Source organism: Dendropsophus ebraccatus, chromosome 4 (genome assembly GCF_027789765.1).
Source record: "Dendropsophus ebraccatus isolate aDenEbr1 chromosome 4, aDenEbr1.pat, whole genome shotgun sequence".
NCBI lineage: Eukaryota > Metazoa > Chordata > Amphibia > Anura > Hylidae > Dendropsophus > Dendropsophus ebraccatus.
In genome coordinates this window covers 44049379-44074653 of record NC_091457.1, presented here as the reverse complement: position 1 = coordinate 44074653, position 25275 = coordinate 44049379, and the positions used below count along the sequence as shown (strand labels likewise).

The window sequence follows — 25275 nt, the reverse complement described above, 5'->3', positions numbered from 1 at the left end:
AGCAGGGACTGCAGGGTGATCGCTGCGGGTCGGAGCTGTACAGCTCCAGTAATCACCCTATCCTGCAGTCCCTGCTGCCTCCTCCAGAGACCGGGGACCTCCATGTGTGGCTGGGAGGGAAACCTGTGTGCCGGGGTGAGAGGAGGAGAGCTATGTGCACTCCTGCCCCAGTCACCAGTAGTCTGCCCCAGTCCCCCTTTGTCACCCCCAGTCCTCCTCAGCTCCCTCAGTCAACCCCAGTCCCCCTCAGTCACCCCCAGTCTTCCCCAGTCCCCCTCAGTCACCCCCAGTCTGCCGCAGTCCCCATCAGTCACCCAAGTCCCCCTCAGTCACCCCCTGTCTGCCCTAGTCACAGGGGGAGCACTGTTACACTGGGAAGCAATACAGTTGTCTCAAATGTCATTAAAATAGTATCTGACACTGCGAGAAAAAATTTAAATTTATTTAGCAAAAAAGCAGGCAGATTATAGCAGGAATGGAGAGGATGGGAAATACAAGGACTGACAGAGACTGCAGGGAGCATGAAGCAATGAGCAGGGCAGATGTGGGCACAGTATAGCAGCACTCTGTCTGGGGAGAGAGGTTACAGCTATGTAGAGATTACCTCCCCACAGTCCTGTCCCCTGATGCAAGCCCCAGCCTGAAGTGGATCTGCCATGATTTGGAAGATGAGGGGTCAGAGTACAGTGCTGTAGACCCCGCTATGCAGACCATGCCCCTCCTCCACTTCGCTCCCACCCAGTACAGGGAGCTCGTACACCAAAGCAATGCAATTTATCCAGGTTACAATTTTGAAAAACTGTGAGCTCTTCTTGCAAAATGTTCTCAATCCAAGTTACTCTTAAATCAAGGTACCACTAAGTTTATTTTGTGGGACTCAATAGTGCAGCAGACCAGGATTCCCATAAAGAAAACATAAATGGCCATTAAATAGTCACTGTCGTTTTGCAAAAATGCTCATAAGTTGCACGATAAAGTTAGGACAGAGACAAGTCAAAAGTTTTGATCTGTCAAGGTCTGAGTGTTCAGACCCGTACCAAACAGGAGATAGAGCCGGTCGAAGAACGCACTAAGCGCAGCCCTCTCCCGGCTATGTGTCACATGATCCATTAGGCTTATATTGGAGCTCTATGGAGCCCGACTGATTTTGCTGACACAGAGCGGGCAGCAGACATTCTCCCGATTGGTAAGGGTGAGAACACTCAGATCAGGACCCATCAAAACTTTTGACGTCTCTATCAAAAAGTTTGAAAACGACAGTGACAGATTAAAGCGAATGGACTCAATAACAGTACTCTGCATAATATGTCAGCATTATGCTGCGTTTACACGGAACGATTACACTGGTCATCAAATTTTCAAAAGTTGTTTGGTTCAGAAATAAAATTAGCCATTTCTTAATGATTTTGTTGCGCTGAATTCAAATATCACAAGGAAAAATGTTAATTGTCTCTAGTTTCTATGATATGGAAGAGTTCTCATGTTACTGTTCTGTGAATTGTATAGAATACAGTATAATAGCCGACATATTTATTACTTCTGCAATCATAAGGAAGCAAGTTTACTGTTCATAAACTTTTGAAATATATTCATAGGAAATTAACTACAATTTACAGGCATATCCAAGAATTTTTACAAATTAATTATGGTTATTGAACTCTGGAATGTAGATGGCTTTTACACATGTGTTTACAATGTGCATTTACACATGTGTTTTGTATTCATACATGGGATTGTCTCTGATAACTGTCCAACAGTAATCTGCAAGCATTGATGGGTTCCATTTACCCCGATACCTTAGGCTAGGTTCACACTGCGTTTTTGCAATCCGTTTTTTACGAAAAACGGATTCATTTGTGTGCATCCGTTTTGATCCGTTTTTCCATTGACTTCCATTATAAAAAAACCAAAAAAAAAAACTGATAGAAACGGATCCTCTTTTTTAACTGACATTTTTTTTTTTTATAATGGAAGTCAATGGAAAAGCAGATCAAAACGGATGCACACAAATGCATCTGTTTTTTTCCATCCGTTTTCTCGTAAAAAAACTGATGAAAAACACGGATAGCAAAAACGCAGTGTGAACCTTGCCTTATACCAGTTGATGATGCAATACTGATGATGCAAACTTTTCCTAGTATTTTACCACAGGCTGTGAGAAGGATAGAAAGTATGTCTATATCTTGAAAATTAGAGCCAATTTCAAAATTTGAACATCATTTTCGATCTCAGCACCCCAAAATTAGTTAAGTTCAACTGTTTTCATGTCAGAAAACTTTTTGGCTGTTGACCAGTGTTATTGTGCAAATTCGCACGATAACGATCGAATATGAACGATAATCGTACGTGTAAACGCAGCGAACGATCGAACGAGAAATCGTTCATTTTGATCTTACATGTTCTAAAATCGTCGTTCGTCGTTTGCAAAAAATCCACAGATCGTTCCGTGTGAACAGTCGTTCGCCGATTTAACCAATGTGTGAGATAGGCTTAAGCGATCGCAAAACGAATTTCCGTACGATATATCGTACCGTCTAAACGCTTATTGTTATGAAAAAAAAACGTTACTCCGACATCGTTAATCGTACGGGCCAATAATCGCCTCGTGTAAACGCAGCATCAGAGGCAAGGCCAAGCGTGCGGCATTTGATTACTGGTGGCTGAAGACGTTGCAGCTCTAGGGAGTCCTGGAAAACATGGACACAGCCTATAGCCTGTAACTGTATCAATAGTTTCCAGGCAGCCTCAGGGCAGCATACAACTTCTTCAGCCATGGTAATCAAATACTGAATGACAGGACTCCACCAGCTGCGCTCACCTCTGGTCAGCATCACTTTTTGTACAGGATTCTATACTCTGACATTGTATATGGCAAGGGCAGATGTGGAGAATAAGTCTGAATACCTTTTTGATGGTATTCCAACTTAAATGTGAGGTGACTTGACCTTTCACCTCGATGTCCCAGACTTTTGGGCTGGACTTTGCTATTTAGGATCCTCGGAAAGTTAGGAACACTTATTTTTAAAGCAGTAAACAGCGTCCACACTTGTTGCTATCCGACTCAAAGATACAGATAAAATAGAAATGATTAAATCAACCCATTCTATCCGTAGTGGCAGAGTTGCCCTTACACAAAATGGCCGCCTTATTTCTACAACGTCATAACGTAACTGGTAGAGAGCCGGTCACGTGGGTTGGTTTCCCGTCCTGCGCTTTCGGATAACGGTTGTCATGGCAGCGGGCACTCTAGGATCATGGCGGCGGCGCTATAGATGGAGCAGGCCAACGGACGTGGATAAGTAATCCCCCTGTGTGTACCTCCTGTACTCCGTCTTGGTGCCATTACATCCCGCTCCTCTGTCCCACTAACCCTCCTTCAGTTACCTAACATCCCTGTACAGTAGAGAAGGCAGGCTGAGAGTCTTCTCATGTGGGACTACAAGCACCAGCATTACCTTTATCTTAGGGCTTGTTCACATGCTGCAGATGATGTGTGAGGTGGGACACCTGTGCATCCCACTACAGGACATCCCATTGTAAACCTATAGTGGGGGCCATCAGCAGCCAGTCCTCTGTGACCCTGAGAAGCCGCCCCTAAGCCTTATCCTCCTCCAGCAAACAGAACAGCTGGCACCATGCAGTCACGTGGTAACATGCCCTATACCCATGCATGTGACTGTCAGGTAGTGTAATGTGGTTTGTCACCTCACAGGTCCCCCTTCCCCAGCTCCAGTGTGGCATGCATTACCCCCCTTCATCTGTCACTTGCCATTGTGTTTAGTGATACAAGGCTTGTATGCAGTTGCTCAGCCAAGGAATCTCCTGACAGGAAGCTCCCGGTCAGGCACAGTAGATGAGGCTTGGTGGATTTACCCTTCTTCTAGGGCTGTATGGTAACTATGGGTGCAACACAAATTGCGTAGCCAAAGATTGAGGTCACATGAAGGATTTGGGGCTAGGCCTACTAACATATAACATAGCAACATATAGCTAGCATCATGTGACTAGGATCTGGAGATGGAAACATCCACTTTCAGGTTGCAAATTGACCTTTTTCGCTTTCATTAGCGGTGATGCAGCAGTGCAACACTGTGATCTTTTCCTGTGTGACGTGTCACATGGCCAAAGCCCTATCCTTCATATGTTTGGTACCTAACAGCTGAGCCATCAGAGCTCCCACAATGCAGTGCTTTCTGGTATCAGGAAGCTGTCAGAATGAGTGGAATGACTGTGGCCACTCTGCGGCTAACCCCTGTGCTATGACTGTGGCCACTCTGCGGCTTACCCCTGTGCTATGACTGTGGCCATTCTGGGGCTAACCCCTGTGCTATGACTGTGGCCACTCTGCGGCTAACCCCTGTGCTATGACTGTGGCTACTCTGCGGCTAACCCCTGTGCTATGACTGTGGCCACTCTGCGGCTAACCCCTGTGCTATGACTGTGGCTACTCTGCGGCTAACCCCTGTGCTATGACTGTGGCCACTCTGCGGCTAACCCCTGTGCTATGACTGTGGCTACTCTGCGGCTAACCCCTGTGCTATGACTGTGGCCACTCTGCGGCTAACCCCTGTGCTATGACTGTGGCTACTCTGCGGCTAACCCCTGTGCTATGACTGTGGCCACTCTGCGGCTAACCCCTGTGCTATGACTGTGGCCACTCTGCGGCTAACCCCTGTGCTATGACTGTTGCCACTCTGCGGCTAACCCCTGTGCTATGACTGTGGCCACTCTGCGGCTAACCTCTGGTGGCTACTCTGCGGCTAACCCCTGTGCTATGACTGTGGCCACTCTGCGGCTAACCCCTGTGCTATGACTGTGACTACTCTGCGGCTAACCCCTGTGCTATGACTGTGGCCACTCTGCGGCTAACCCCTGTGCTATGACTGTGGCCACTCTGCGGCTAACCTCTGGTGGCTACTCTGCGGCTAAACCCTGTGCTATGACTGTGGCCACTCTGCCGCTAACCCCTGTGCTATGACTGTGACTACTCTGCGGCTAACCCCTGTGCTATGACTGTGGCCACTCTGCGGCTAACCCCTGTGCTATGACTGTGACTACTCTGCGGCTAACCTCTGGTGGCTACTCTGCGGCTAACCCCTGTGCTATGACTGTGGCTACTCTGCGGCTAACCCCTGTGCTATGACTGTGGCTACTCTGCGGCTAACCCCTGTGCTATGACTGTGGCTACTCTGCGGCTAACCCCTGTGCTATGTGGCCCTGTAGGAGAGGATGCTGCAGCCTGGGAATTACAGCCTGGTCCTGACCCTCCAGTTCCTGCTCCTGATCTATGATTTGTTTGTCAATTCCTTCTCGGAGCTCCTGCGTTCGGCCCCGGTTATTCAGCTGGTGCTATTCATGTAAGTGGCCCACATTCGTATACAAGAGTTTTTTACTGTAGTACGGGATAGCCGAGATACTGAGTAGCATCTCTTCTCTTACAGATTACAGGATGTCTGCATTTTATTTGCAGCCATTGTCCTGTTCCTTATGCTATTTAACACCTTTGTGTTCCAAGCTGGGCTCCTGGGCTTGCTGTGTCAGCGTTTCCAAGTCACGGTTTTACTCTGTGCTCTGCATTTAACCCTGAGTGTGTCATTACACGTGTGGCTCATGGTAAGTCTGCTTATACTACATTGCTTAGAAGTGTCTGCTTTCACACTCCTAGTGTCCATTTGCCGTATATGCTCTAGGCCCATGCATCAAAACTGCACCTGGAGCTGCATTACCCAGCAGATGCTAAAAGAGTCCTTTTTGACTTTTTCGGACTGGTGCACATCATTATACGCTATTTCTTCTAAATGCAAAATATTGTTAAAGCTAATGTACCCTCAAGTTTTTTCTATGACTTGGACTAGCAGCGGTGTGGGGATGCTGATGCCACAGTCCTTTTTTTTTTTTTTTTCTTTTTTTTGAAACGCTGCAGTGAATGGCCTATTCCTGGGCATCGGCCCGGCATGAGGCACTGGGGGTGGGCCCATTGGCCCCCACTGTGATGAAAACTCCTCCCCTCTGTGACATGGCTCCATTGATTCTGATGGCGCCATGTCACAGAGGGGAGGGGAACACCTCTCACGGGGGGCTGGTTGGTCTGCCCCCCCAGTGCTTCATGCTGAATGCATCGGATCTGTGCACAGGAACCAGGTGGCGGTTAAAAAAGGACCGCGGCACCACCATCCCGGCGTCAATCCATTCATGTAAAAAACTTAAAGCAATGTACCTGATGGTACATTCACTTTAAGTTTAGGCTTTTTCTTTTTAAATAGGAGACTATAAAGCATCATGTACCATTGGCGTACGTTAGAGGTGTGTCAGGAACATCTTGTGCATTTTCCTGACATGCCTTACAAGTGCAGTGTGAATGAACACTTATCTGTATAACTTGTCTTTACTATCTGTTTACATCATTTTTTTTTTTTCATCTCAGAATCTAAGGTGGAAAACGGAGAATATCTTTGTATGGTCAGATGGATTGCAGGCGTTGTTTGCTCTGCAGAGAGTTGGTAAGCCATTTTACTTGTGGCAGCTAGGACATAAAGCTCAAGCCACAATACTAAAGCCATAGGGAGATTTCAGAAAATGTATTAATAATGATGAGCGCAGCTGGAGCATGTTTGAGCCAGATCATTCTGATTGGATTACCCGTGGCTGAAGAAGTTGGATGCAGCCCTAGGGAGTCCTGGATAACATTGATAATGCCCATGTTTTCCAGGCAGCTTTGGGGCTAACTTTTTTAGCCACCGGTAATCAAATTCAGACCGGAACGGACTCAAGCATGCTGAAGTTGCGCTTATCTCTAGTTGCCTTGTTTTCATTTTGTTGTGGCTTATCTTTAGACTATTTTGCTGTCAAATACACCATTAAAGGAGAAGTCCGGGCAGGGACATTTTATTTAAACTTGCCGAGGGTAGGGTGGTAGAAAAATATAACATACACTTCTGGTCCCATCCGGTCCCCGATCACTTCCTGATGTGGAGACGGGACTTGAGACGTGACGTTTTAGGTCTGCTCAGCTAGTGAGCAGCTGTATCAGTGTTCTGTCTCTATCGGTGACTCACAGTTGATAAGTCACGTGGAAGGTCCCGTCTTCACCGCAGGAGGTGACCAGGGACAGTAGTGGGGGGCTGTGGGCACCAGCGCTGGAGCCAGGGAGGTGCACGTTATTTTTTTCACCCATCCCCTCCCCAGCAAGTTTAAAAAGAAATGGCACTGCCCGGACTTCTCCATTAAAGTGAATGTACCATCAGGCTCGAGCTGAAGCACTGGAGGCCGACCGACCCACCCCCAGTGGGAGGAAAGCCCTGTCCCTCTATGACGCAGCTCTATTAGAATCAATGGAACCGTATCATAGAGGGGCGGGGGGTTCCTCCCACTGGGGGTGGGTCGGTCTGCCTCCAGTGCTTTAGCCCGGGCCTGATAGTACATTCACTTTAAGAATTTCCAGTCTATTTTGCTTCTGATGCCCGATCATTCTGCTTCTCTTAACACATCTCTTATCTTGCATTAACAGTGGCCGTGCTGTATTTTTACTTCTACAAGAGGACTGCTTTAAGTCTGGGAGACTCCCGCTACTACCATGATTCGCTATGGCTGCGCAATGAGTTTGCTCGAGTACGGGGTTAAGGCATTAATGGCCATTTGAGACCAAGCACAAGCAATAAAAGTTTTTGGGGGATTGGGGTGACTGTACAGTCTGAGTGAGAATAATCGGCCCTTCAGGTTGAACTGAGAGAAGTCATCCAGCAGCAGGGTTTAGTAACGTCTTGCTTTACGGTAACATCTTTCAGCCCACGGAACAGTTTCTGTATATTTTTCATTATGTATTTTTCAAGATAATTATTTTCATAATATTCTTAGAAATGTCACTTGTATTTTCAATAAGCAAAATGTGTGCACATATGTAAAAAAAATCCTTTTCTAGTTGTTTTATATTCATTTGTTATCATGGATGTATCATAGCTTTGTTACTTTAATAAATATGCATTGCTGACATATTTATGTACACAAATATGTCAATGTAAAGGGTTATTACCATCTTATAAGGTTATGGATATTAGTAGGATATGCCATTTTATGACTAACTGGGGACTGACCTCTGGGACCCCACCAATTCTGACAATGAAGGGGATCCAGTGGCACTCCTTGGCACTTCCCTGTGCTGGAAACTGCAGCTGCAACAGTAAGGGTCCTATTACACAGAGCGATTTTTAACGACTAACGATAAACGATCGCAAACAAGATTGTTTATCGTTAACCTTAAATGGTTCACCATATTACACAGAACGATAGTCGTTAGTTATGATCGTTACTATGATTGTTTATTCCTTCTATTCCCAGCAAAACAAAGAACAATGTGCAATTACACTGAACGATTAGTGATAAAATGCGTAACTTGAGCGAACGAATGTGGAATTACAGCGAACGATTAACGATAATTTTAGGTTCAGATCTAAGGGTCCATTTACACAGAAACATTATCTGACAGATTATCTGCCAAAGATTTGAAGCCAAAGCCAGGAACAGACTATAAACAGAGATCAGGTCATAAAGGAAAGCCTGAGATTTCTCATCTTTTCAAATCCATTCCTGACTTTGGCTTCAAATCTTTCTGTGTAAATGGACCCTAAATCAATGATCAACGATATATGAATGATTTTTCGGTCGTTGCCTGCAATTACACAGAACGATTATCGTTTAAATTCGAACAATATAATGTTTTTTGCACGCTAATCGTCCCGTGTAATAGGGCCCTTGCACTTCACTAGTACTGTAAATACGCTGATCCATAGTAAGACCTAATAACTAGGACCATTACCCACCAAATGCTGTAATGAAGCGACCGCAGCATTCTACTAAGCACTATTTTGCTATAGCCTAATCTAATCTAATCTAGCCTATCTAATGAATTAATATGGCACTGTGATGTGGTGCACATTGTCACCAAGGTTAGACAGGTTTTTCCATGATCCACCAATCACTACAATGTGGACTCTGAGTCCCTCTTTACAACACACCCAGCCACTACACCAGGGGTGTCAAACTCTCAGCCCTCAAGCAGTTGGAAAACTTTAATTCCCATCATGCCTGTACAGCTACAGCAACAGCTGGAGGGCAGCAATTTGACTCCGGTGCACTACACCATGTCAATTCTCTGAGAGGAGAGCGTTGTGGTGCGTTTACACGAAACGATAATTGGCCCGATTGTACGATTAACAATGTCGGAGTAACGATTTTTTTTTCATAACAATCAGCGTTTATACGGTACGATATATCGTACGGAAAATTAGTTTTGCAATCGTTTTGCAATCCTTAAGCCTATCTCACACATTGGTTAAATCGGCGAACGACTGTTCACACAGAACGATCTGCGAATTTTTTGCAAACGACGAACGACCATTTGATAACATGTTGAAAGATCAAAATGAACGATTTCTCGTTCGTCGTTTGATCGTTCGCTGCGTTTACACGTACAAATTCGCACGATAATCGTTACGTGTAAACGCACCATAGGAAAGTGAGATATCACATTGAGACAGTTGGGCAGGTGAGAATCCAAGCAGAGTCCGTGGTGCAGGTTCCATTCGGAATTTCCACCTATTTTGCTCAGTGTGAACGGGCCCTTATTCAGCCTGAACCACAAGTGGCATGATATTCCAACAGGCTCCCTCATAACAATTGACTGTTTTACTATAAAGTGCTGTGACTTTTCAGAGAAAAACGAGTTTCCCTGTCATTGTATAATAAAACTTTTTACATGTTCTAGAGACTTGTCAAAGCTTTTGATCGGTCATGGCCAGGGTCTGCAGATGCTCACAATTAGCCATAACCAGGCAGTAGAAGTATTGGGTTAAAGGGTTTTTTCCCCTTCTTCCTCCTCTGAGATGTGGGTGCGGGGCTAAGGGTACTATTACAAGGAACGATAATCAAGACAACAATCAGCCAATGATCGTTGTCATGAGCTGATCGTTGATATAGGTTAGAACCTATATTTGTCGGGCGCCGACCGCGCACCGCTACGTGCAATAGCGGTGTGCGGCCGGCGACTGACGATATACATTACCTATCCATGCTCCCACCCACTGCGGTCCACTTTTCCCTGGGTCTCGTGCACTCTAGCTTCGGAGCGGCCTGTCACCTGACAATCTCAGGCTGCGGCGGTCTCGGCCTGTGATTGGCTGAGCGGCCTGTCAGCTGACAGGCCGCTCTGAAGCTAGAGCACGCGGGACCCAGGGAGAAGCGGACCGCAGGAGCAGCCCTGAAGCGTGGATGGGTAATGTATATGTCCTTGCAGCCCTTGTTTAACGATTATCGGGCCATGTAAGAGACCCAGTAAACGAGCGCCGATCTGGCAGATCGGCGCTCGTTTACAGGTATTATCGGGCCTCCATCGGCCCAAGTAATACCACCCTAAGGGTCCATTTACACAGAAAGATTATCTGACAGATTATCTGCCAGAGATTTGAAGCCAAAGCCAGGAATGGATTTATAAAGAGGAAATATGTCAGGCTTTCCTTTATGACCGGATCTCTGTTTATAGTCTGTTCCTGGCTTTGGCTTCAAATCTTTGGCAGATAATCTGTCAGATAATCTTTCTGTGTAAATGGACCCTAATGCTGGGTTTACACGGAAAGATTATCGTGCGAATTTGCACAATAACAATCTAATTTGAACGATAATCATAAACGCATCGAACGATCGCACGACGAGCGAGAAATTGTTCATTTTGATCTTTTAACTTGTTCTTAAATCGTCGTTCGCAAAAAATTCGCCGATCGTTCCGTGTAAACAGTCGTTCACTGATTTTACCTATGTGCGAGATAGGCTTAAGCAATCGCAAAACGAATTTTCTGTACGATATATTGTTCCATCTAAACGGTGATCGTTATAAAAGAAAAATCGTTACTTAGAAATCGTTAATCGTACGATTGGGCGAATTATCGCTCCGTGTAAACGCAGCATAAGTCACGATAATTGCCATATTAGAGACACTACAGCTATTGGACATGGTGTAAGGGCGTAGCAATGCCCACACTGCTCCACAGTAGTACAGTTCTATGCGTCCAACTTTGTGGGGCCAGTTCGGGTTCGGCCTTTCTCTGTCCCAGCATGACTGTGCCCCAATGCACATGGCTGCGGGAGTGTAGTGAGGAAGTAGCGGCTGCACAGAGCTCTCATCTCAACCCCATCCAACTAGTTGGGATGAACTAGAACAGAAATGGTCAGCCAGGTCCTCTCATCAGTGTCTGACCGAGCAAATGCTCTTTTGGATGAATGACCAAAAATTCCCTGAGACATCCAAAATGCTGTAAAAAGTCTTCTCAGACTTGTGGAAACTCTTATAACCAACTCTATATTATTGCACCTCGATTTAGGATTTAGTAGTGTCCCAGTACTTGTGTGCATATAAATGGTATATGGATCATAGGTGAGGTGGTAATGACTAAACCTAGCATCTCCCATCACCAAAACAGGAACCTCAGAGATAGTGGAAACCTCTTGGGCCCTATTCACACATCAGTAATCCTCTCAGACTCCCAACTAGGGACAGCATTAGGCCTCATTCACACGTCCGTAGCCTTGGCTGCGGTCATGTGCATCAGTAGTGGTCAATGCTTAATGGACGACCACAGAGAAGATAGCCACCTGTGGTGCAAATTTAGGTCCACGCTAGGCCCTGTGCTTTTATTTATGCGCCACTGATCACGGCCCAGGCCATTGAAATCTACTGGCCCTATGCTCTGCCAGCAGTGGCAGGTCCTCACAGAACTACAGGCATGTGAATAGGGCCTTATAGCCGTCTGCATTCGCATGGACCCATTGATTTGAATGGGAGATCTGTGACACAAATATGGTGACATTAATGGGCCCCATAGGGACTCACAATGGCAGATAATATGCGGACTATTTTCATGGTCATGTGCATGGGGCTCCTTCACTGCTAAATCAATACACCATTAATCCATCAGATGGTCTCTGATCACACACAGCGCCGGGCTATGACTGCGACAACACAGCGCACACACCACAGCCGCCGCCGGTATCCAGGAAGTGACGTCACTCGCGTCCCTGGAGCAACAAGATGGCGTCCAAAGGTGAGAAACAAGACGGAGAGGATAATGAATTACCGTCGGTGTAATCCCGGCCATTACTGTGATTAGGCGTAGTGATCTCTTGTATATAGCGACCACCATCCGTGTCCCGTCCGGACATCCGTGCTCTGCCACCTGTGGCTCTCCGGCTTGTGGAACTAAAACTCCCGGCGCGGCTGTCCGTGCATGCTGGGGGCTGTAGTTCCACCTCAGCTGTTGAGCCCTGCATGGCAGACCTGTTATACATAGCTGTGTCTGTTCCTGGTACGTGATGCTGATAGAAACGTAATGCTTTTCTCTTCACCAGGGAGAAGACGTGGAGTCGTATCCTTTACGTGGAACCACAGGTCGCAGCGTGCCACACTGAGTTCAGGCTGTTGCCTAGCAACAAACCCTGCCATAAGTATTAGCGGAGCAGATCGCTATTGTAGCCTCCAGGGATGATGGGAGCTGTAGTTTTGTTACAGCTGGAGAGCCATAGGTTGGAGACCTGTTTGTAGGGGGTGAGATGGGGGTCTATAGAGAGAGATTGCTGCAGTCATTACAGTGGAAAGGTGGCCACTGATAAAAGGGAACATCCCCTTTAAGTAGCATCCTTTGCTCTTATTGCAGGGTTTAATGATATTTCTTACACATATATTTGATGCTATGTAAAGACTTAGGGGCGCCATAAATTCCGGGGTGAGCTGTACATATGATGAAGGGGTTAAATACATGAGACAAAGGCAAGTCCAATAACATGGCTGATACAGAAGCAGAAGACGCAAACTGGAGGCACAGTATTGCAGAGGTCCAGGGCTTATTAGGCGCTGTACGGCATCAGTGAAGATACACTACCTGGACCGATGAGAGTCATAGTGAAAATCTATATTTATATTGCAGTGATTACACGTTTCGTAATTACACAGATTACACGTAATCTGATGAAGAGGCGGAGCCTCGAAACGCGTAATCACTGCAATAAAAATATAGACTTTCTCTATGACTCTCATCGGTCCAAGTAGTGTAACTTTTAAGTTTATGTCTAGCTTGTGGTAATGCACAGTGTGCGCCCTTGGAGTTTTCTCTTCACTCTAGTCATGGCTGATACAGAGGGAGAGAGAGAACCCTGCCTGTCAGGACTTAGGGCCCTATTCCACAGGACGATTATCGTTTGCATAATCGTTAACGATCTCAAACGACCGCTATTGCGAAAGACCTGAAAACGTTCACTCATTTCCATGGAACGATAATCGTTACTTATGATCCTAATTGCGTTTTTCTTCGCTATTTATTCGCTATTGCGTTCGTATCTATTGCGAACGACTGAACGATGTCTTATTCAATGCGAACGTTTTGCGAACGAGCAACGATAAAAATAGGTCCAGGTCTTATAAAGCGATCAACGATTTCTCGTTCGGTCGTTAATCGTTAACTGCATTTCAACCGAACGATTATTGTTTAGATTCGAACGATTTAATGATAATCTGAACGATAATCGTCTGGTGGAATAGGGCCCTTATGCCCCTATTCCACGAGTCGTTTGGAGGAGCAAACGAGCGCTATTAGCGCTCGTTTGCTCCTCGTTCCCCGTTAGCTGCCGCCGCTATTCAACGCGGCTGCAGCGAGCGGGTGAGTGTGGGAGGGGGCGGCGGGGAGCTGCAGGGGGGCTTCCCGGGGGATCGCTGATCGTCCGGGCAGCCCATAGGATATAGCAACGTCTGCTGCCGATGCTCCTATTCAACGGAGCGACGGCAGCAGATCGCTGCTATATCAGTCGCTTGTTTTTCAACATGTTGAAAAACAAGCGACTGCAACGATCAGCCGACATGAACGATGTCGGCTGATCGTTGCACTCTATTCCACGGGACGAATATCGTTCGTAGCGGCCGATATCGGCCGAATACGAACGATATTGCTCCTTTTAACGACCCGTGGAATAGGGGCTTTAGTCTGCTAGGTGAGGGGGGAGCTGGTCACAGTGTGGTGGCAGCAGGGGAGTATACACGTTTTTAAAGTTGTGATGGTGGGGGAGAGCCGGATGTGTTGGGGTAGAGAGATGGCTACATAAAGAAAGAACAGATGGTGATCTTGTGAGGATAGGAGATTACATGAAGGGAGTGATTAGGTGAGAGACTTATATTAGACTTATACATCAGGGCCTCCCATGTGTTTGCCCAACAGACACTGCTACCACAGTGTGGTATCACCCCTAGCTGGAAGGCCACTGAGGAGGATGTTGCAGTAGTCCAGACAGGACATATTGGGGGCATTCTCAAACAGCCCTATAGATGGAAAAATACAAAATGGCTGCATTCTTAAAGGGGTTGTCATTTCTGTAAGATAATACTGTACAGAATAGAATAGAATGTAAAGGTCTGGATGACGGGAAGGATAACACTCACAGATCTGGGTGATTGGCGCTCGTGTACTGAGCCTTTACTTGGCTCCATTAATCATGCAGGTACCACACCGGTTTTCTCCTAGGATTGGCATGCAGTCTAAAGTGATGAATTTTGTGGGGGGGTTTTTTGTGTTTTAGAAAGCAGGGGAAGAAGAAAGATATAGCGGACAGACACTCTGTGATCCTGGATGGTAGATCTATGAGTTATCTGCACATAGTGCTACTTGAAGCCATGGGTGTCTAATGTGTCCCAGGACAGACATATAGACGGAAAAAAGTAGGGGCCCCAGGACAGAGCCTTGGGGGACTCCAGCAGTCAGGGGGTGAAGTGGTGTCTTAATGTATGCTGCTTTGTTTTGAATTTATACTTTTTTAATAGCCCGGGGCTGAGTGGAGATTTCAGGATGATAAGGTTATTGTACAGTATACAGGGTTTCCTTGACTGCAGCAGCTGTCATCCACCCCACTAGAAGTTCTCTTCTTCCTCAATGGCTGGTACTGCGCCTCATACTTCCTCATTGAAGCTCTCATATTCATATATAAAGGTGAGTGTTGGGATCACTGATGTCCTGTGTATGGGTGGTGGTATATTCTAGCTGGAGACAGGAGCACAGTTACTTTCTGGCTGTAGACTCTGGATACATGGTGTGACATTAAATGTGATAGCAGCTACCATAATGCATTTGTCTAGTAACTTCTTCAGCCACCGCTAATGAAATTGCGCTCATCTCGAATCATAAAGCATTGTTGCCCTCTTAGTATTTTTCTTGTTGACTACAGGTTTGATTCTACCCTACCCAACATCCAATCTGGTACTGGAGGTGGTGATGCTTTTCCTTTATCTTGGCATAGAAGTCACACGCCTGTATCTGGGTGAGTAGTGAGGATGTGTGGTGGCGATTTACATCAATATGCATTTAGTACTGGCTCTTTTCAGTGTGTGGGTATGTATGCACACCCTTAGCTTGTTGTCCATTCATTACTGAATAATTAAAGATGCTGTATGGGCTGCGGGGAACATAACAGACGTGTATTTACCCTGCCCGCTCCACTGCCATCCTCTTTCGCTGATTTGCTGTGCAGACAGAAAACAACCTCTTGGCATAGACAGGATTTTTATTATGGCAGTAGACACCAGATGGCAGACCAGGACAGGTGAGTATACATGTTTGTTATGTTACCCCGCAGCATCTTTAATTTTCAGTAACAACCCCTTTAAGAATGCAGCCAATTTGTATTTTTCCATGTATAGGGCTAAGTGCTAATTTTTTTGCCGTTGTGGTATGTTATGGTTTCTACCACATTCGTGTAATGCAGACACATTTTGCGGCTGTATTATGGCCAGCCTGATCACAAGTATGATAAGGTGAACCAACAGTATCATAGATCACAATGATGCTGTCAGTTACCAGGGGTTAGATTGGGACTTGTGGCCGTAATACAGCCAAACTTACCTGTATTACACCTGTGTGAATAAAGCCTAAGGATAATTGCAGGGGATCTTCTTTCATGTTTCCGTGCACCATAAAGCTTTGTCTGTTTTGTGTATGTGCTTAAAAGGGTTGGCCACTTTATAGTAAAATTGCTCAGTGCACAGTATTAGTAACTGTACTCCCTGTGTACCTCAAAAAACTAAAATCAGACTCCCCTCCTCCAGACTTGGCTGCCCTGGTCTGTGGTGAGTCAGTATGTAAGAAGGCTGACATGAAGGAGCATTGGACCATGCCCCGCCTCCCAGTATAAACCACTGAGCCTGTATATGCCTATACACAGAGAGCGGAGCATGGTCACATGCTCCTCCATGTCAGCCATCTTATAAACAGACTCACCACAGAGCAGGGCAGCCCAGCCTGGAGGAGGGGAGTCTGATTTTAGCTGTATGAGGTACACAGGGAGCTGTTATCAATATATACAATGAGTACACCTACTAATACTGTACACTAAGCAATTTTACTATAAAGTGGCCAACCCCTTTACTGTATATTCTCATACATTAGTAAAGCTAATCAACTGACAATTTTTTCTCTTAGGATGTCGAGGGAACCAGTGTGAGCGAAAGCTGCCCCTAGTGGTCAGTGTTGGTCTCACCATTCCAACTGGGTTGCTTGCATTATACTTCCTGTTCCTTCAAACGTATGCATTAAGGCTGGAGACCGTACTGAGTTGTATCTTATTGTTGTTCTATGGGTTAGAGGCCATTCTGAGTTGTGCAGCTCTCATCACGTTCTGCAGGTAATTATAATCTCTTCTTATACCAGTCCCTGTGTAGTAGAGTAAAATGGTATGGTTTTAACACATTAAAGGGGTACTCCAGGCAAGGGAATTAAAAAAAAAAAATGCCTGGCAGTGGCATAGCTCCCAATGGCCGGCAGTGTGACAGATTCTTTAAAGGATTGAGTAGTTTTGTCCCAGTGGAGCTTGCATGGCCTGTAAGACTCCACACGCCTATTGGCACTGTCCTCCCTAAATAAACTTTCATTATGTTTTTTTTTTTACAGAGAGCCAAGTTACTGAGTGTCCTATCTCCCATTCCAGGATGACTTCTGGATTCCTGAATGTCCCATCTGTTTGCTGTGCAAATTACAGGAGCCATGTGCTTCTATCCAGGCTTCTATTCACTGCAGTAAAGTGACTCCTCACTGCTAAAAGAGACTTTGAGACTGAATAGCACTGAATAGCAGCCTTGGTTCATGTGTATTAGGGGAGGGGGGTGTTGTGTGTATGTGTGTTTGTGTTTATTCCATTATGTGATTCCACAAAATAAAAATAAAAAAGATTTTTCTAATAGTGTTTATTTTTCATTGTACAAGACAATACACAGCCGCCAGGTTCGGCAGTATAAAGAAAGCACCAGGGGCTCAGCGATGGACATTTAGGGCATGCTTGGATTCGCAGTACAGAAGTAATACTGACTGCTGAGAATTATTCTATATATAAGGCCAGATTCATAACTGCATTCATATGTTCCATTAAGGTTCCTATAAAAATACCTGAACTCTATCTGATGGACTCAGGTGAGACTGTCAGCATGTTCTGATCTATCATTGGATGTGTTACAGGGTTTTTGGCTGTTTTTGGTGTTGCGGGGAACTGACATGTTTCCTTCCGGCTGGGTCCACTTCTGGTTTTGGTTAAATAAATAAAAAAAAAACTGCATGTTTGTTCTCATTCTCAGCGTTTTGTTTGTAGCTTCCTGCAGATCCTGAGACAGATCAGTCGTCTTCTAAGCTGTCCTATTGCTCTGAAGGGTTATGTAAATGGTGGCCAACTAATCATCTGGGCGTTGTGGCTGGGGCATGTAGTCATGGTCCTCTGGGCATGATTCACAGCGCTGTATCAGCCATACGTTGCAGGAGGCGGTCTTATAACTTGTCGGCACTCATATCTCATCATTACAATGGGCATGTGCAGTACAGCAGCGTCGTATCCTGCTCTTGGCTGGGATGACAAAATTGATTTGCCGATGAATTGGAAGACCACCTACTGCAATGTATGGCTCATACAGTGCTGTGAATCAAGCCCAGGGAGGTAACTACTTGCCCCAGCCACAACGCCCAGGTGACTGGTTTCCCTAAATTTACATATAGTGCAGGACTTTTTCAGAGTAAGTTTTCTGATTATACAGGGCAGGGGATATAGATACATGTTTAGGAAGTGAGATTGGTGATGTACTGGCACGTTTACTTAGCACTAAATCAATTTTTGGAGTGATTGGTTCCCTTGAAAGCCTATTCTGAGGATGGGACATTGATAAAAAAAAACCACATACAAACGCTAACAATTTTTTTTTGTAAATCTGAGCTTCAAGGTACATTCCTCTGTTACCTTTTTTCCTCTGTAGAATGCAATTTGATCCTGCATTGTTAAAAATGCCATATGTGTTATAGAGCCAAGCCATGCCATGCCATCACCATGCCCCTTACAAGAACTGATTCTGTTAGTGAATCTATGCTGATAATCTCAATGGTGTCTTGTGATATAAGCTATAGAATATTGTTTATAACATAAAAAGTAACATTCTGGACCTGACAGGAGCATAATGATGAACTTCTGCGACCACTAAAATTATACAGATATATGATAACAGTATTCTTTTATATATTGACATAGGTTGACATTTTACTTTTTCTCATGAACTTTGAAGAAGTTGATATTTCGTCTCATCCTTCATGTTTAATTCTTCCTCTAATTTATCAGAAGATTCATATGTTCCCATGCGCTGTGTAAAAAAAGACCTTGTTAATAATTGATAATACTGTTAGCCCGGGGTCACATATGCCTGGTTTAGAAGACCCAATTGCCACCATCAGTACAATAGCCAGTGTGTGATCCAACCTATAATCTTCCCACTCAATGGTCTATGACTCCTTGATCCCTTAATAATTATTCACAATAATACATGATTATACATATATAATGTATGACATGGGTGTGTGTGTGTGTGTATATATATATATATATATACACACACACACACACACACATTACATATATAATGTATGACATGGGTGTGTGTGTGTGTGTATATATATATATATATATATACACACACACACATTACATATATAATGTAATGTGTGTGTATATATATATATAACATATATAATGTGTGTGTATATATATATATATATATATATATATATATATATATATATATATATACATATATATACATATACATATATATACATATACATATCTTCACTCACCATTAGTCTGACGAAAAGTTTTTCCCAGTTCCTGTAATGTTGTGACTGAGCATCTTTGTGCAACTGTGAAATAGAAGTTTCCAGTGTTATTTTCTAGTGGTCCACTTAGCGCTTCTCCTGACTCATTCTAGCGATCAGTTGGGATATGAACATGCAGGGCCTGACTGATCAAAACTTTCTGATATGTAGCTATTACGTGTCAAAAGTTGTTTTTTTTTTTAAGTGACAGTGCTCATTTAAGTCTACATGCCTGTAGTAGTTCTGTGGCTTACTGAGCCTTAAAGTGACTCTTTTTCTCCATTTCTGCACCTGTATTACAACTGAAAGCCCCGGTCTGAATGTAGATATGGTGACTCAGACTGAAAGCTTCATAGTGATCCATATAAAGAGAAGCCTCTAGAGGACTCTAACTTGCTGTTATGTTCCCATAGGGCCGGTAATGTTGAGAATGAAGGTAAATATCTTACCTACTTCCTCAGTGCCCTGTGTCCTCAATGGCTGACAATATTGGTTGTATTCTAAACATTATACACTGGACTCTGGTTGCTGTGAACTGCCACAACATTCAGTCTTATACAGCCATCATATAAGATGTAAGCCCTATGGATGTATTTATAAATTATAGACATACTTACCTGAGACTCTAAATGTTGCACACGCTGAAGAGCCAAAGCCAAAAGCCGCTGGAGCCTGGTAAGAAATGAATGGGGAGCATAGAACTGTTTAGCAATTGGTAAATACTCATCTCCTGAATAATCTGCTTATAGGAGATGATCCTGCACAATGGAATGGAATGTCATTGTATATTATAACCCTCCATGCCTCCGATTACATTACCTTTCATGTTCTCCTTGTAACTGCTCTAGAAGAAGACGTTTTTGTTCCCACTGAGGACCAAAGACCTGAACCAGGCGAACGAGTTCTGTGGCGGGAACATATAAATCTGTCAAGCTGAAAAATACAATAAAAATGATTGTATGATTGTGTGACAATGTGACTACCACCTACCAATGTGACTAGTGGTCTTAGGATGTTATTCAGTAACACTGTGGTGGTCATGGTGTGATGGTATTATTATTTGTCCCTTGTATACTAGTATTATTGGTAATACTGGATTTGCCAGAAACTAACCCCTGGTAAACTACAGTAGCAGAATAGTGCTGCAACCAACCAAAACCCACAGTCCAAGGTGACATGCGCTGCAGGTTTTACCCCAGCATGTAGGCTATTCTTGCTGGGTTGACCCACTGTTTTTAATCTTTGCAATGGAAAGGTGGAAGGCTGCAGAAGGCCTGATGCTATTACAGCAGGTTCCCTGCGATTACATTAGGTGTCTGTAGTTTCTGCTGTTTTACTGCCACTATGTAAGTTGCACTGAAAAGGGGCACCCAACAAGGGTCATTTTGGTGGGGCAGATTGTCGGTAATGAGCATTCCTGGTATTATTGGTAATGTTGGTCTCAGTATACTACATTTGGTCTGGAACAGTATAGTGGTTATAAGCACAGTGATAATATTTGTTCCTTGTATACTTGAAAAATGTATACTATATCCCACCATCAAACTCACACTCAGCTACTCCAAATCCAAAATCCATTTCCTGGACACAACCATATCTATAGAGAACAACACCATACAAACATCAATCTACAAAAAACCTACAGGCCACCCAGCATACTTAAAATGGAACAGCTTTCATCCAAACCACACAAAAAAGTCCATCATCTATAGCCAAGCCCTCAGATACATTAGGATTTGTTCTGATGATAAAGATAGAGAACACCACCTATCATCTTTAAGAGAGACATTCCTAAAACAAGGCTACCATCCAATAACCATTGATGAACAGATCCACAAAGCCAAAAGAATTCCAAGACAAAGCCTCCTGGAATATAAGCAGAAGGAGGAGAACAGCCGGGTGCCATTGGTGGTCACCTATAACCCTAATATGAAGATCCTAAAAAAGATTGCTGCTGAACTACAACCAATATTCCAGAGGGACAACAGACTGAAAGAGATTTTCCCAGAATTACCTCTTCTTTCATTCAAACAACCCCCGAATTTAAGAAACCTCCTTGTAAAAAGCGCTCTGACATCAACAACAGAGACTGGCACCTTCCCCTGCAACAACAGAAAATGCAGCACATGTCCCCACATATTACAAACAAACACAATCCGCATCCCCAATACACAGCGGGACTACACAATCACCAATGCTTTCTCATGTACATCCTCCAATGTGGTCTACATGATAAAGTGTACATGATGCCCAACAGGGATTTACATTGGGGAAACAAAACAGAAACTACAAACTAGAATGAACTTACATAGACATACAATAAAAAGAAGTCTCAACACCCCTGTAGGCCAAAATTTCTCAGGACTGGACCATAGAATAACAGATTTAAGGGTTATGGTCCTCAAAGGTCACTTCCAGAGTGACAGAGAGAGGAAAGTGTGGGAATTCAAATTGATAAAAACATTCCAATCATTAACACATGGATTAAACCTGGCACCTGGATTTATGACCCACTACATGGACACACTACACAGATAAGACTGAACTGACCAACAATCCTGGACTTCCAAATAACCTTTAATTTACAACAAGTCCTTTTTATTGCCCTGGCATATCTATGTGATGTATATACCCCCTCACCCCCCCCCCCCCCCCCCCCCATTCACAGATGTCTCTCCCTTCTGGCTTGTAACATCCCTAAAATGTTGTGCTGTTTCTGTAAGTCACTCATTTGTGAACTTGTCTGACGAAGGGATCTTGTGAATCCCGAAAGCTCACAGCTCTAACAGTTTTTTGTTGGCCAATAAAGGTATCACTCCTAAAATACTTTGATTTCAAGTATTTACCACGATATTCCTTGTATACTGATATTTTTTAGTAGCTATATGACTTATTTAGAGATATTACAATATATAAACAAGTCACCTTCTGAAAAGCCTGGATGTAGAGAGGGAGAGCTGAGCTTGTACACAACTTGGCACATTCTGCAGAATCATCTCGTCCTTTACATCCAATACCTAAGGGTGAGAAAGATGCATGGCTTCTACCATTGCCAATAACCTTCAGTGTCTAACCTGCTCATGTGCCCAGAGCTTGCTTACCTCAGAAACACTGGTCTGGAGAAGACACAAAGCTGACAACATGCGATCACAAAGACCCTCAAACACTACAGGGTCCTACAATACAATAGAAGAGAGAACAATGGCAAAGTTTGCCTACAGGGTCTAATTTGTAAAATGGTTATTTTCTTCTTTTTACCTCGCTCTTTGGTTCAGCAGGGCCCTCAACCACTAAGGAAAAAAAAAGAAAATGAATATACTTCAGTCTCCATATACTAAAGGGAGTGTAGACAGATTGTCCAAAGCAATTATTGAAGCCAAAGCCAGGAACAGACTATAAACAGAGAACAGATCATAAAGGAAAGAATGAGATATCTCCTCTTTTCAAATCCATTCCTGGCTTTGGCTTTACCAATTGCAACAAACAATCTGTACATGTGGTCAACAGATCAGTGATGGAAGCTGCACACTGGTGTCACCCTCTGTAGCTGGGTTATTTAACACTTCTGCTTTGTCGGCCCCATTACAGATCCCATCATTAGTGCACGCAGCACCATTTTCCAAAAACTTGATGGGCCCCAATTAGAGATGAATGAACTTACAGGTGTATTTGAATCCCGGTGGCTGGAGAAGATGGATGCAGCCCTTGGGCTGCTACTGGAAAAAAATGGGATACAGCCTATTCGACTATAGAGCCGTATCGACTATACAATTGAAATGCTTATTTGTACCCAAAATGCCACCTAAAATACTCAAACTCATCATGCAAAATACAAGTTATTCAACAAACATAAACAGGACCAGTTTCCGTGATAAACAGGACAAAGCTGGCTGCATTTAGGGGGTTAAAATGTTTCCCACTTTTTGCACTTGCTTGTGCTGATTTGCCATCGGGAATCTGTGCCAGGTTTCTTTTCATTTATATTCAGGGATAATTCTGATCTTACCTGGTTCCTCCGGGTGACTCTCTTCTTGTTTGGTACATTTAGGCTCACCCTTAACCTTTTTGTCAGATTTCACTTTTTTGGTGACTCGCTTCATAGTGACTGTGAACAACTCAAACTTCTTACCTGCTGGACAACAAATCTGTTTCTAAGTAACAGAGTGTGTGTAGTTAAGCGGTTGCTACTGCCACCTGCTGTTCATAAAAAAGACTGCACATTTACAAAATGTACTACAGCATTTTTGATAAATCCCCCAATACAGTGGTGCCTTGGATTACGAGCATAATTCGTTCCGGGACCGCACTTGTAATCCAAATCCACTTTTAAACCAAAGCAAATTTTCCCTTAAGAAATCATTGAAATTCAGACAATTGGTTCCACACCCCAAAAATAATGATTTTCTATTCTGAATAATATGTAGAACAGATGAAACAAATGATAAGAAACAGCTGAATATGTGATATTATAAGTTACTGTACAGTATAGCAATCAGCATGTGGTGTATAACGTATAGTAACAGCATAAACCTGAAAACACAGCAGCAGTTTGTAGATACAGGATGGAGCTGCAGATCCCCATAATGCAGTAGCGTAGTACAACAGGCTAGAATAGAGAAGCAGGGCTGCTGCCAGAGGTCTTTGTGGTCACATGACAGCAATGGGGAAGGGGCGTGTTCAGCATGGACCAATAATGAGGTGAGAATCACAGAGCTGTGCAGAAGGACAGTGACAAACTTTTCCATACAGCTGTGTGAATGGCTGAGCGTAAGTGCAGGAACAATATAACAAGTGTGTATAGAGTGTGTAAAGAGTGTGTAAAGTGTGTAAAGAGTGTAAAATCGTTTTATACTTTGCAAAAAGTTCAGTTCGCTACCAAACCAAACTTTTTGCAAAGTTCAAACAAGTTTCGGAAGAGCGGCTGTGTCTACTTGTGGCTCTCCATTCCTGTCATCTTCTCCGTTGAAGGCCTGCTCAGCCAATCATAGGCAGACTAGGATGGGACAGCACCATGACCTGTGATTGGCTAAGCAGCTGTCACTCTAGAGACAAGAGTGACAGCCCATCCAGCTAATCACAGGCCGCGGTGCTGTCTCATCCCAGTCACCCTTTGATTGGCTGAACGCGCCATCATCAGATAAGACAACAGGACTGGAGAAGGAGGACCCTAGGGAAGCACGGACATATATTTTGTTTGTTTGTATAATTGGTTTGTGTTTTGTTCTCTTAAGCAAAGTATAATGGACATGTGGAACTAAATAAAAGAGAAATTGAAAACGGTGTTACTTTGTTCAACACTTTATTTGCTGTATCTACTCTGTAAATACAGTAACAACTGTAATGCAAATGTAGGGTTAATATTTCTTTGGTTTTCAATTAAAAAAAAAAAAAAAAAAAAAGAAAGATTTGGAACATAGAACTTAACTGACAAGTAGAGATGAGTGAACCTCGAGCATGCTCGAGTCAATCTGAACCCAATCGTTCGGCATTTGATTAGCAGGGGCTGCTGAAGTTGGATAAAGCTCTATGGTTGTCTGGAAAACATGGATACAGCCAATGACTATATCCATGTTTTCCACATAGCCTTAGGGCTTTATCCAAGTTCAGCAGCCGCCGCTAATCAAATGCCGAACGATCGGGTTCAGATGGACTCGAGTATGCTCGAGGTTCGCTCATCTCTACTGACAACCCGTCACTTTGTTAGGAAAACGCAGCATACAAATGGCAGTAGCCAAATAGCAGTGGCAGCTTCTTAAAAAAAAATATCTATATGTATCTATATATACACACACACACACACATACACAAAACTGCAGTGTGTGACAGCAGCCTTGTGGGTTTTTTTTCTCGTTATACAGTATGACCCTTTCTACTGTAGTTCATAGCTATGCACTTGAGTCCCAGCCCCTGGGAGCAATGTGTGTGGCTACAATAGTCAAAACCACAATGGTTAATTGATCTTAATATAACATCTTCTTAAAATAGGTCTCATGTTCAAAGGGCAGTGTAACCAGAAGTAGAACACCCAACCAGTTTTTATTTCCAATGATGGTTGTTATTAGAGATGAGCAAATTTACA

General features: G+C 44.0%; 3 protein-coding genes across 3 annotated transcripts; 2 read left to right on the top strand and 1 right to left on the bottom strand.

Moving 5' to 3' along the window:
• Positions 1-3197: 3197 nt before the first annotated feature.
• On the top strand, positions 3198-7914 carry TMEM138 (transmembrane protein 138). The gene is made up of 5 exons (XM_069965725.1): positions 3198-3310; positions 5224-5357; positions 5442-5613; positions 6425-6500; positions 7508-7914. Exons 2-5 carry the CDS (start codon positions 5230-5232, stop codon positions 7618-7620), a joined length of 489 nt encoding a protein of 162 aa, XP_069821826.1. The 5' UTR covers positions 3198-3310; positions 5224-5229; the 3' UTR covers positions 7621-7914.
• Positions 7915-11980: 4066 nt separating this feature from the next.
• On the top strand, positions 11981-17217 carry TMEM216 (transmembrane protein 216). Its single transcript, XM_069965726.1, has 6 exons — positions 11981-12089; positions 12394-12410; positions 14921-15014; positions 15250-15342; positions 16500-16701; positions 16968-17217. The coding sequence occupies exons 1-6, from the start codon at positions 12077-12079 to the stop codon at positions 16981-16983; spliced, it is 435 nt and encodes a 144-aa protein (XP_069821827.1). The 5' UTR covers positions 11981-12076; the 3' UTR covers positions 16984-17217.
• Positions 17218-18597: 1380 nt separating this feature from the next.
• LOC138789615 (uncharacterized) lies at positions 18598-23374 on the bottom strand. The gene is made up of 8 exons (XM_069968346.1): positions 23203-23374; positions 22455-22486; positions 22298-22372; positions 22122-22213; positions 20016-20129; positions 19814-19868; positions 19179-19241; positions 18598-18688 (listed from the first exon to the last, which is right to left on the bottom strand). The coding sequence occupies exons 1-8, from the start codon at positions 23294-23296 to the stop codon at positions 18599-18601; spliced, it is 615 nt and encodes a 204-aa protein (XP_069824447.1). The 5' UTR covers positions 23297-23374; the 3' UTR covers position 18598.
• Between the last annotated feature and the right edge of the window lie 1901 nt (positions 23375-25275).